This window comes from Oncorhynchus keta, chromosome 29 (assembly GCF_023373465.1).
Source record: "Oncorhynchus keta strain PuntledgeMale-10-30-2019 chromosome 29, Oket_V2, whole genome shotgun sequence".
NCBI lineage: Eukaryota > Metazoa > Chordata > Actinopteri > Salmoniformes > Salmonidae > Oncorhynchus > Oncorhynchus keta.
In genome coordinates this window covers 32,799,915-32,812,081 of record NC_068449.1, presented here as the reverse complement: position 1 = coordinate 32,812,081, position 12,167 = coordinate 32,799,915, and the positions used below count along the sequence as shown (strand labels likewise).

General features: G+C 40.7%; 1 protein-coding gene across 7 annotated transcripts; it reads right to left on the bottom strand.

Moving 5' to 3' along the window:
- Positions 1–558: 558 nt before the first annotated feature.
- Positions 559–12,051, bottom strand: LOC118362738 (signal recognition particle 54 kDa protein). 7 transcript variants are annotated; one of them, XR_008086285.1, is made up of 17 exons: positions 10,982–11,405; positions 10,791–10,888; positions 10,567–10,658; positions 10,368–10,452; positions 9,647–9,751; positions 9,468–9,534; positions 9,313–9,370; positions 9,034–9,184; positions 8,690–8,838; positions 8,463–8,563; positions 8,266–8,352; positions 8,035–8,108; positions 6,275–6,383; positions 1,758–1,928; positions 1,378–1,473; positions 967–1,112; positions 559–824 (listed from the first exon to the last, which is right to left on the bottom strand). XR_008086285.1 is itself a non-coding variant. In XM_052486450.1 (17 exons), exons 3-17 carry the CDS (start codon positions 10,866–10,868, stop codon positions 1,021–1,023), a joined length of 1,515 nt encoding a protein of 504 aa, XP_052342410.1. In that variant the 5' UTR covers positions 10,869–10,888; positions 10,982–11,088; positions 11,746–12,051; the 3' UTR covers positions 559–1,020. The 7 variants fall into 7 exon arrangements, 5 of the variants coding, with proteins under 5 accessions (XP_052342410.1, XP_052342408.1, XP_052342411.1 ...); XM_052486450.1 differs by adding an exon at positions 11,746–12,051 and having other exon boundaries at positions 559–1,112; positions 10,982–11,088; XM_052486448.1 differs by adding an exon at positions 11,813–12,051 and having other exon boundaries at positions 559–1,112; positions 10,982–11,088.
- Between the last annotated feature and the right edge of the window lie 116 nt (positions 12,052–12,167).

The following is a 12,167-nucleotide window of genomic DNA, read 5'->3' as shown; positions in this document are numbered from 1 at the left end:
CGCAACAACTCTGCAAAACCTTTGAGCTAATATCAGTGGTGGAAAAAGTACCCACCTGTCATACTTGAGTAAAAGGAAAGATCCCCTTGATATGAAATAACTCAAGCAACAGTTACCCAGTAAAATGACCAGTGATGTTCTCTTGATAAGTGTGAGAATTGGACCGTTTTGGTCCTGCTAAGCATTCAAAATGTAAGTACTCTTGGGTGTCAAGGAAAATGTAGAGTAAAAAGTACACACTTTTCTTTAGGAATGTAGTGAAGTAAAAGTAGTCAAAAATATAAATAGTAAAGACCCCCCCCAAAAAAAAAAAAAAAATAGTAAGTAAGTGGCACTTTAAAGTATTTTACTATAAAAGGTGCCTGGTACTTAGTTCCAGTGAGCTCCTGCCCAAGTAAAGCACTTGCTGGGATAAACATATCAATCAGTAATGTCAAATGTAAAATTTAGCCTTTCTGCTCAATATCCTTGAAATGCAGTGACCCAACAAGTACACATTTTAATAGTCATGCAAAGCGTTTAATTGATAGGGCAAATATGAGCGAAAAGGAGACTGGCTTTTAAAAACATTGCAAGACAAATTTTATTATAACATTTTCAAAAATAATTTTCACAAACTAATATCAGCATACCCATTCACCAGCTCTCCAAATAAGGGTTGTGTTTATGGCACAAAACATAAAAAAATATTGCAACAAAATAAATGCGTATCTTATTGGACAAGTCCAGGTGGTGCCTCCCGGTTTCATGCCAATTTCTTCCATTTGGTTCCTAATGGATATGACCCCACAATTTCTGTATCTTGGGGACCTCATTTACAATTACTGTAAAAATCAGAGAACTTGTTTTAGTTATCCTGACCTGTAAATATGCTTTCTGCATCATTTTATACACAAACGTGTTCATGAATTATATTACTGAGGCAAAAATAACACTGCTCTCCTTCTTGCTAAAGCATCACCACACCTTGCTGAATCCAAATGACAACCTTTTTATTTTGCTGTGTTAAGGCTCAGTGGTTCACATGTTGTTGAATCCCATCATCCCTTTCATGTTGCCAGCTGCACCCTGTTGGAACTGTCTCATCATGGACTGGAGACCAGCCATCCCACCTGAAGATGAGAGAAAAGAAATCAGTTAAACTCGACAGCAAGGTGGCGAGGATGAGAATAGCTAATCTTAATCAAATTATTATTTGGGGTGCAAGGTGATTTGTAGATCAGGGATACCATGCAGTCTATGCATTATATAACATCCATGTCATTACATTTGTACTGACCATATTCAAATCATTGAACTAATCTAAGTACAAAGTAACAAAGGAATAGTTTGGGAAAAGTGACATGACATAAAAATGGAAGTGAAAGTCATGCCTACCCATATGGTGGAGAACCCTTGGGTCCATCATCTTTGCCATCTGTTGGTTTAACTTAGCCATCTGAGAGGGGTTGACATTCTTGGACATGTCACCACCTGTAAACATGTTTTTTAAAAATTGAGACATCGCCTACTACTTGAAGAAAGCAAAATTGTGTTAGTGGACTAGTGCTTCAGTTTCAGGGCTGTGTCTGAAAACATGACTAGCCATGAAATCCTTGCTTTGTCTGTTCTCGTTTCCTCTTCTCACAAAGTGCAGTTGAAGAGCCAAGGCCCTTCCCTCAGACCTCTTCCAATGTGCTTTGAGAGGGGCAGGGGGAAATGGAGGAAGCAAGGATTTGACAACTAGTAATGTTAATATGCATCCAAGAAGTGCATACCTTTGAACAAGCCCTTGATGCCACCCATCTTCTTCACCATCTGGGCGAACTTTGTGTACTGGGTGAGCAGCTCCTGGACGTCCCTGATGGCAACCCCAGAACCCCGCGCAACTCGGGCAATTCGGTTCGGCTGCTTGGTGAAAAGCTTTGCACCGTCTTTGTTGTCAAGTTCTGCAAAGAAAGAATCCATGGTTAGGAAAACAATTACACATCTTGTGTAACCTTTGTTTGTAATTTACTGTTTATTGACGAGAGGGTTAAATACACTACCGAGTTGCACCCTCATTTGTCCTCAGAACAGCCTGAATTCATCGGGGTATGGACTCAAGGTGTCAAAAGCGTTCCACAGGGATGCTGGCCCATGTTGATTCCAATCATTCCCACAGTTGCATCAAGTTGGTAGGATGTCTTTTGGGTGGTGGACCATTCTTGATACACATGAGAAACGGTTTAGCGTGAAAAACCCAGCGGCGTTGCAGTTCTTGACAAACCCGTGTGCCTGGCACTTACAGCCATGGCCCGTTCGAAAGGAAATTCAAATGGAACTAACGCCATTTCAGCAACATTAGATCTTATTCAAATTTGTTCATATATAAGAAGAATGACCATTTTTGGAGCATTTCCTGACATTTCCTGCATAGCCATTTTCAGGTCTCTCCAGAGATGTTCGATTGGGTTCAAGTCCGGGCTCCGGCTGGGCCATTCAAGGACTTGTCCCGAAGAAACTCCTGTGTTTTGTCTGTGTGCTGAGGGTCAACGTCCTGTTAGAAGTTGAACCACCGCCCCCAGTTTGAGGTCCTGAGCTGGTTTTTGTCAAGGATCACTCTGTACTTCACCCCATTAAACCTTTCCCTCAATCCTGACAAGTCTCCCAGTCCCTGCTGCTGAAAAAAAAAAAAAAAATCCACAGCATGGTGCTGCCACCATGCTCACCGTAGGGATGGTACCCCTCCAAAACGTGACGCTTGGTTTAAATCAGACCAGAGAATCTTGGCCTCGGAAGAAATGGCAGCAGTTTTACAGGCGTCTAGCCAATTGTGCAAGTGTGTTTTTACGCGTTATTTGTAATTTATTTTGTACGTAACGTTTCTGCCACCATATCTTACGGCAAAAAAAAGAGAAACAGAGCTTCTGGATATCAGGACAGCGATCACTCACCTCGGATTAGACTAAGATATTTTCTTCAACAAGCAGGACGCACAGGATATACTGCAAACACCCGACAAGGCCAACATCCCAGTTATTGGCAAGAGAAAGCAACGCAGGAACAGAGGACACAGAGCAGAGGGCCTCATAAGCATCCGCAGAAGGTGAGTGGGAAAGGTGCTGTTACTATCAACAATACTCCAACATACAATCATTGGTAGGATATACGTGATCGTATCTCGTCCAAGGGGACATCAAAAACTAACATCTTATGTTTCATGGAATCGTGGCTGAGTGATAACATGGATATTCAGCTAGCGGGATAAAACAGCACACTGGCTAGATAGAACAGCACACTCTGGTAAGGTGTGTGTGGGGGGGACTGTGCATATTTGTCAACGGCTAGTACATGAAATCTAAGTCTCAAGATTTCGCTCACATGAATTAGAATATCTTAAACTGTAGACCACACTATTGCCTAGAGAGTTCGCAGCTATACTTTGTGGCTGTTTATTTACCACCACAGACAGATGCTGGCACAAAAGGAAATAAACAGGAACCTGTTTATTTCCTAGTGGCCAGAGACTTTAATGCAGGGAAACTTGAATCCGTTTGACCAAATCTGTTAAAAAATGTGCAACCAGAGGAATAAAAAAAAAAAACTAGAACACCTGTCCTCCACACAGAGAAGCGTACAAAGCGCTCACTCGCCCTCCGTTTGGTAAAGCCGACCACAATTATATCCTCCCGATTTCTGTTTAAAAGCGAAAACTAAAGCAGGAAGCACCAGTGACGCAGTCAATAAAAAATAAAATAAAAAGTTGTCAGATGACGCAGATGCTAAGCTACAGGACTGTTTTGCTATCACGGACCGGAATATGTTCCGGGATTCCTCCGATGGCATTGAGGAGTACACCACATCAGCCATTGGCATCATCAATAAGTGAATCGAGGATGTCGTCCCCACAGTGACTGTACATACATACCAACCAGAAGCCATGGATTATAGAGCTGCCGCTTTCAAGGTGCAGGACTCTAAACCGGAAGCTTATAAGAAGCCCTGCTATGCCCTCCGACGAAACATCAAACAGGCAAAGTGCCAATACAATGGCTAAGATTGAATTACACTACACCGGCTCCGATGCTCGTCTTATGTGGCAGGGCTTGCAAACCACTAGACTACAAAGGGAAGCACAGCCGCGAGCTGCCCAGTGACAAGCATACCAGACAAGCTGAATCACTCTATGCTCTCTTCAAGGCAAGCAACACTGAGGCATGCATGACAGCGTCAGCTGTTCCGGACGACTGTGATCACGCTCTCCGTAGCCGACGTGAGTAAGACCTTTAAAGTCAACACTCACAAGGCTGCGGGGCTAGACGGAGTACCGGGACGTGTGCTCACCAACTGGCAGGTGTCGTCACTGACATTTTCAACATGCCCCTGATGAGTCTAACACCAACATGTTTAAAGCAGACCACCAGTGTTCTTGGGCACGGTTCTTGGGTACCGGAACGCCAAGTCCAGGACCAAAAGGCTTCAGGCTTCCCAAGCCATAAGACACCTGAACAGGTAATCAAATGCTACTCGGACTATTTGCATTGTGTCCCCCCCAACCCCTCTTTTACGCTGCTGCTACTCTGTTTATCACATATGCATAGTCACTATAACTATACATTCATGTACATGCTACTTCAATAAGCCCGACTAACCGGCGCCTGTATATAGCCTCGCCACTCATTTCACCATTCTTTTATTACCTTATGTATTGTTCCCCTAATACCCATTTAAACATTTGCACTGTTGTTAGGGCCTGTAAGTAAGCAATTCACTGTAAGTAGTATTCAGCACATGCGCCAAATAAACTTTGATTTGAGAGTCCTTTAGGTGCCTTTTGGCAAACTCCAAGCGGGCTGTCATGTGCCTTTTACTGAGGAGTGGCTTCCGTCTGGCGACTACCATAAAACTCCGGAGCTGTCAGTGACCATCAGGTTCTTGGTCACCTTCCTGACCAAGGCCCTTCTCCCCTGATTGCCATCTGTAGGAAGAGTCTTGATGGTGCCAAACTTCCATTTAAGGATGACGGAGGCCACTGTGCTCTTGTAGACATTTTTTTTGGTAGCCTTCCCTAGAGCTGCGCCCGAAGACAATCTGGCCTCGGAGCTCTGACAATTCTGTCGACCTCATGGCTTGCTTTTTGTAATGACATGCACTGTCAACTGTGGGACCTTATATAGACAGGTGTGCCTTTCCAAATCATGTCCAATCAAGTTGTAGAAACATCTCAAGGATGATCAATGGAAACATGATGCACCCGAGCTCAATTTAGAGTATCATAGCAAAGGGTCTGAATACTTGTGTAAATAAAGTATGTTTATTTGTAAAACATTTACAAACATTTCTAAAAACCTGTTTTTACTTTGTCATTATGGGGTATAGTGTGTGGATTGATAAGGGAAATAAGTTACCCATTTTAGAATAAGGCTGTAACATAAATGAAAAATGGGCCTGAATGCTTTCAGAATGCAGCCAAAGAAATTGTTGCTGTAATAGGTCTTTCTTTTTTGCATTGTGTTTTTCGGTTATTCATGTCAAGCTTCAAAAACCAAAGCCAGACCACAATATTTTAGCAGCCTAGCTAAGACTGTGGCATGCGTCTTCACACTTTCCCGCCGCTGCAAATGGGACACACGAAAGCAGGGCAATTGAAGTGGAATTCACCAAAGTGACCGCATCAGGCTGTAACTTAATAAACTAAATGACTCTACTAATTTAGAGTCACTTGTGTGTGCTAGCCTATTAGCCACGTTATGACTTGTGATCATAAACCTTTCTAATTTGATTGTATTGACATTCCCAGCCTTAGTCATCAGTTCTTGTTCAAAATATTTTGTCATTGAAACTGAAATGGTGCATCCCAAATGGGTGGCAGTAGCAAACAATGTACCAGGTCAACTGTGATTTACAACCTGATGCAATACCTAGAAATGTATTGGTGAATTATATGAATCATGCATTCATCTGTCAACAATACCTTGTAAAGTAATGTAGTCAAATATAACCTATTCTTAAAACCTCTGAAGTTAATTTTGAAGTATAAACTGGTAAATTTACATTTGACAGATATGAGGATTGTTTCAGATCTGCAAAGTAGTTAAAAATGATGTCAATGCCACTTTAAATATCTTGTCCTGCCTATTCACCCTCTGAATGGCACACACACAATCCATGTTACATTTGTCTCAATAAGAAAGCCTCCCCTTCATCTAAACTGATTGAAGTGGATTTACTATAAGGGATCATAACTTTCACCTGGATACACCTGTCATGGAAAGAGCAGGTTCCCAATGTTTTGTACACTTAGTGTATTTACCTTGGTCATTCATGCTGTCCATAATTGTCATGAGTTTCTTCAACCTGGCCATGGACTCCTGCTCGTTACCTTTGCTCATGAAGTCCGTTCCGAAACCTGGGATCATACCCTTGTGACAATAACAGAAGTAAGATTAGCATCTTATGTGATTAGAATAATATACAGTGCCTTCAGAAAGTATTCACACACACTTAGTTTTTCCACATTGTTGTTACAGCCTGATCTTTAAATTGAGATTATGGGGTAGTGTGCGTAGGCCAGTGAATAATGTCAAGTGGAATTATTTTTTATACAAATTAATACAAGAAAAAAATCAAATGTATTGAGTCAATAAGTATTCAACCCCTTTGTTATGGCAAGCCAAAATAATCTCACGAGTAAAGATTTGCTTAAGTCACATAATAAGTTGCATGGGTTCAGTGTGAGCAATAGTGTTTAACATGACTACTGAATATCTGTACCCTACACATACAATTATCTGTGAGGTCCCTCAGTCGAGCAGTGCATTTCAAACAGATTCAAGCAAAGACCAGGGAGGTTTTCCAATGGCTCGCAAAGGGCACCTATTGGTAGATGGGTAAAAAAAAAAAAATCAGACATTGAACATCTCTTTGAGCATGGTGAAGTTATTACACTTTGGATGGTGCATCAATACACCCAGTCACTACAAAGATTCAGGCATCCTTCTAACTCAATTGCCAGAGAGGAAGGAAACCACTCAGGGATTTCACCATGAGGCCAATGGTGACTTTTAAACAGTTACGGAGTTTATTGGCTGTGATAGGAGAAAACAGAGGACGGATCAACATTGTAGTTACTCAACACCAACCTAATTGACAGAATGAAAAGCAGCATGTACAGAACAAAAATATTCCAAAACATGCATCCTGTTTGCAACAAGGCACAAAAGTAAAACTGCAAAAAATGTGACTAAGCAATTGCATTCCTGACAAAAAGGTAAAGTGTTATGTTTGAGTCAAATCCAATACAGCAGAGTACCGCTCTCCATGTTTTCAAGCAGTGGTGGCTGCATAATGTAATGGTTATGCTACGACTGGGAATATTTTCAGGATAAAAGAATAACGGGATGAGCTAAGCACATGCAAAATCCTAGAGAATAACCTGGTTCAGTCTGCTTTCCACCAGACACTGGGAGATTAATTCACCATAAAGCAGGACAATAACCTAAAACACAAAGGCCAAATCTATACTGAAGGTGCCTACCAAGAAAACCGTGAATGTTCCTCAGTGGCGAAGTTACAGTTTTGACTTAAATCTACTTGAAAAGCTATGGCAAGACCTAAAAATCGTTGTCTAGCAATGAGGAACAACCAATTTGACAGAGCTTGAAGAATAGAGAAAATGTTACACAATCCAGGTGTGGAAAGGTCTTAGACTTTTCAATACATTTCAGCGCAAAAAAAACCAAACAAAGTTCACTGTCATTATGGGGTATCGTTTGTAGATGGTTAAATAAAATCTGTTGAATCCATTTTGAAATCAGGTTATAATGCAAAATGTGGAATAAGTCAAGGGTGTATCAATACTTTCTGAAGGCACCAAAACATTTAAGTAGCCATTATTTACCATAATCAGGGCAAATGAAAAACAAGGGATACAGTTGACCGTTTCGAAAAGGCCTTCGCGCTTAAACATTGACAGTCTGGTTTTATCTATTGCATGAAGCCCTATAAGAAATAAGCTTTATAGTTTAGCGCAGATCATTATTTAAATAGGGATTCAGGTTGCCGTTTATTTACCATGATCTGGCCAAATGGTCCCATCTTCATGATGTTCTGAAACTGCTCGTACATGTCTCTAAGAGTGAACTGACCTGTGGCACAAATTGTGATTAGAAGATGCTTATAAACAATGTGACCCAACAACTATACCACATGACAATGTATAACTGTTATGGACTGCAGAGCATAAGCATACCCTATGTGGGTTATTATATGGGGCCTGCATTACAGTGATGATCTCATTCTCACCATGTTTCAACTTGTCAATCAACTCCTCGTTGTCATCCAGCTTGAGTTCGTTGACTTTGTCGATCAAACCTTCAATGTCTCCCATGCCTGAGGACAAAAATACACAACTCAAGAGGTTGTACAAAACAGGTTAAGAAAAACGACATGCCATGTGACCTCTTATGATTACACTTTATTCAAAAGGGTTCACAGCTTACCCAGTAGCTTGCTGATGAAGGGTTGGGTCTTAAATGGCTCCAAGTCATCAATGTGTTCACCAGTACCAATGAAAATGATGGGACTCTTAGTAGCAGCCACTCTAAAAGGAAACATGAGCACGAAATGTCCGGCTTAGCATTGAGTTGATGCATTCTGCAGTATTAAAGGAAACTCAGTTCACCATAACGTGGATAAATTGTTTGAGCAAAGATCACTATTTACGTACGCACTGAGAGCACCACCACCTTTGGCGTGGCCATCTAGCTTTGTCACTATAACTGAGGAAACTTCTACTTTGTCTTTGAAGGCTTTAGCCTGTGCTTCACAAGCTTGACCAATGGAGGCATCCATCACGTACACAATGTTGTCGGGTTGCTGGAGGAGAGAGATGCATGCTTGGAGTGAAACCATGCATTAGTACATTTTCTTTGGAGCATTACATTTTATAATGACAATACTAAAGCTTAGGGTGGCAGAGAAATCTAAATGTCCCTAGAGATTACGTTTAGCATTAGTTTACTGTATTGATGATATTGAAGGGGTCTGGATAGTTATCCGATTGTTACCTACCACTGCATTGGAAACCTGTAACATCTCCTCAAAAAGGGAATCTTCTTGCTTGTGTCGACCACTGGTATCAACAATAATTATTTCAAAGCTCTCATTCTTAAACTTTTCCACACCTTCCGCAGCTATGACGACAGGGTCCATCTCTGTATAACTGGATATAACAAAGTTAGTGTACTGTATATGCAAGCATTAGCATGAAAATCTAATATCACAACAACAAAAAATTACTTGAGATGGATCACCTAGCAGAGAAGCAACCAAATGCAAAGCATGTCATACCTTCCATAGAATGGAATCCTGGCTTTTGTTGCATTTTGCTTCAACTGATCAAAAGCACCTGCGCACACACAAAAAAGGCTGTAGACTTAGTTGCTATTGCTCATTTCTTTCCAGATGGACTATCAAACAGATAGAGGAAGATAATGAAACTTCACCAGCTCTAAAAGTGTCAGCGCATATCAAACAGGTTTTCCACCCTTTTCTTTGGTAGTAGTACGCCAGCTGTGGAAACAGTATTCAATACATTAGTGAAATGAGCAAAGGTATAATACATTTTGGACAAATGGCCAACTGAATTACCTTATCTTTAGGCTGATATCCAGGAATGGCTCACCTTGGAACATGTTGTGGTTTTCCCACTGCCCTGAAGACCCACAAACATGAGAACATTGTTCTTTCCCTTTGTGGGTGTCCAAGCCTTGACACCTGGATCCACCAGCTGAGACAACAAGAGCAAAATCTTAGACAAATAAACAAACACTCCCATCCAGTCAAATGTGACTAACACATAAGCATTGCATCTTTGTCAAAGATGTGAAGTGAGAATGTAGGGGTGCGTCTCACCCAACCACATAAGCTTCTTAAAAATAAAAGTGTAAACAAGCCATCTGATCTGTGACCCATATGAAACATAAATTGATAGCATCTATAGCCAAGAGTAGGCCTTCCCTAACTAAGGATGTATAGCTAAGTGATCAAAATGTTAAAATACAGCTATTTGGGTCCTTTGATGAATTAAGCTGAGGGGGGGGAATGACAGGTTTGACTGTACAGTAAATAAACAAAACTGATTACTTATGTTATAGTTGACTCATTCAAAACACCTCAGAATAGCAATAGACCACATGACTTGAAAACAACCACTATGGAAATATCCATGAAGTCCCACCAACAGCCGGTAGTCAGACATCTACCCAAGTTTTCTATCAAACCTTAACTTATTCAGTTACTTCACACTGGACCATCATTGAACCAATAATGTACAGAGTTATTCTAAGTTTCACACAACACTAAATGACAAACATTGAATTAATAATTGTCAGAATGAGACAGACCTTGACCAGCTCCTTGAACACAGAATGCTGGATCATTCGCCTCTTGTTCAGCCCAGAGGCCATCTCCTCCAGGTCAATGGCTGACCTGTGGTCAGAAAAAGTACATTAGCTGGAAACATTTTGAATCTACGTTTTAAAAAATCACATAATTCAGCTTTATCTACTACATAACAGTGTGTGCCTGAATATTGTTACTCACTTGACATTTTCTCTGAGCTGCTTCACCAATTTGATGTTGACATCAGCTTCTAGGAGGGCAGCACATACCTCTTTCAGCATTGCATTTAATACCTAGAGAAAAAAATAACACAATCTATGGGAAATACATAGTCTGGCGTGGGTGAAACCTGTCTTTAAAAAAAGTATATATATTTTTTTGTTGCCAAAAGTTGAACCAAAAACAAGAGTTCTGATATGATATACCTCCTCATTGATGATGGTGGCATTGCTCAGGGATCGCAACGCCGAGGTTATTTTTCTTCCCAAGTCGGCTAACACCATATTGGCAGTTCTTGTGGAACCTGGAATAAGTATTTGGAATAACAAGCTTGTTCTGTCATACTGCCAACTACTACAACCACTGGATAATAATGTTTTCGGGGAAAGGGCCTTACGAATTCAGTTGAGAAATACGGCCTCAATACTGAGGGGGGACCCCCTTGTCGCCACACCTTTCTTTCGCTGCCTCTTGTGATCAAACGTCCGTGGTTGACTTCCTAAACTGAGCAGAGAACATAAACAATGTGACAAGCCAACTCCGTTACCTAGCTAACATTAGTAAACAGATGGCTAAGACAGTATGGCAGGATCTTAAGTCACACAATTAACTACCAAAATACAACACTTGCAACTAGACATTTATTGAGCGATAGCATTGACACCGCTTGTAAAGCTAGCTAAATTGCGAGTTAACAAGCTAACGGTCGCATCAACAACTGCGGTGATGAGGCAGGGATTCGCCGAGCATGCGGATCCCGACAGCATCATTTAATTCGATATATAGCATTTAAACAGTAGATGACTACTACATTAGAATTATTATAAACATAAAGATCGTTACATCAGGTTTACTAACTGGCTTGAGATAACTAACCAGAAAAAAACACTAATAAAAATGAGCGTCATCTACAATCTAAAATACCCCCGTTCCTATCTACTTCCGGGTTCATGTTTACCTCTTTGTGACCCCTGGATTTGAAAGTAGTGCAAATGTTTTTAAAAAATCCCTACGTGGCGTAAACTATCGTTTTATTCAACACGCGTTCATTTCCTTTGTAAAAAAAATGCTGTATTTTCTACAATAGGTTAAATGAACTAAATAACATATACGAAACACACTCAATTTTCACCAATAATAATAGTTAGCAAATTCTCGTACCTCTTCAAATATGTATCTGGAATTTGACACATGCGTTACGAAAATGTAAGCTTGAGCAACTATTTACCTCAGTCATGAGCAATTGTATGTAGCAAAATATTTGTTGAATAACTTTTTAGACGCAAAAAAATAAAATCCTACAATTACTCTCCACAGTTAATTCCAAGGACCTGCCGAAGTTGTTTGGCTGGATGCAAAAAAAATGTATTTAAGGCTGGTTGGAGGCGATATTGAAGGACGAATGGAATTGCATTCAGCATTTATCAAAGTCGATACTCGGGACTCCAAGCGGTGCGTGTTTAGTTTTTCCCCTAACAATATATAGCTGATAAAAATGATCTAAGCCTGATGATTAGTTTATTATTTGAGTCAGCTGTGTAGTGCTAGGGCAAAACCCCAAAAGTGCATCCCTTGGGGTCTTG

Coding starts and splice junctions, on each gene's coding strand:
- LOC118362738 (XM_052486450.1), bottom strand. CDS start 10,868: ATGGTGTTAGCCGACTTGGGAAGAAAAATAACCTCGGCGTTGCGATCC. Junction 10,659..10,790: donor CCACCATCATCAATGAGGAG/GTATATCATATC, acceptor TTTTTTCTCTAG/GTATTAAATGCAATGCTGAA. Junction 9,371..9,467: donor CGCTGACACTTTTAGAGCTG/GTGAAGTTTCAT, acceptor GTGTGTGCGCAG/GTGCTTTTGATCAGTTGAAG.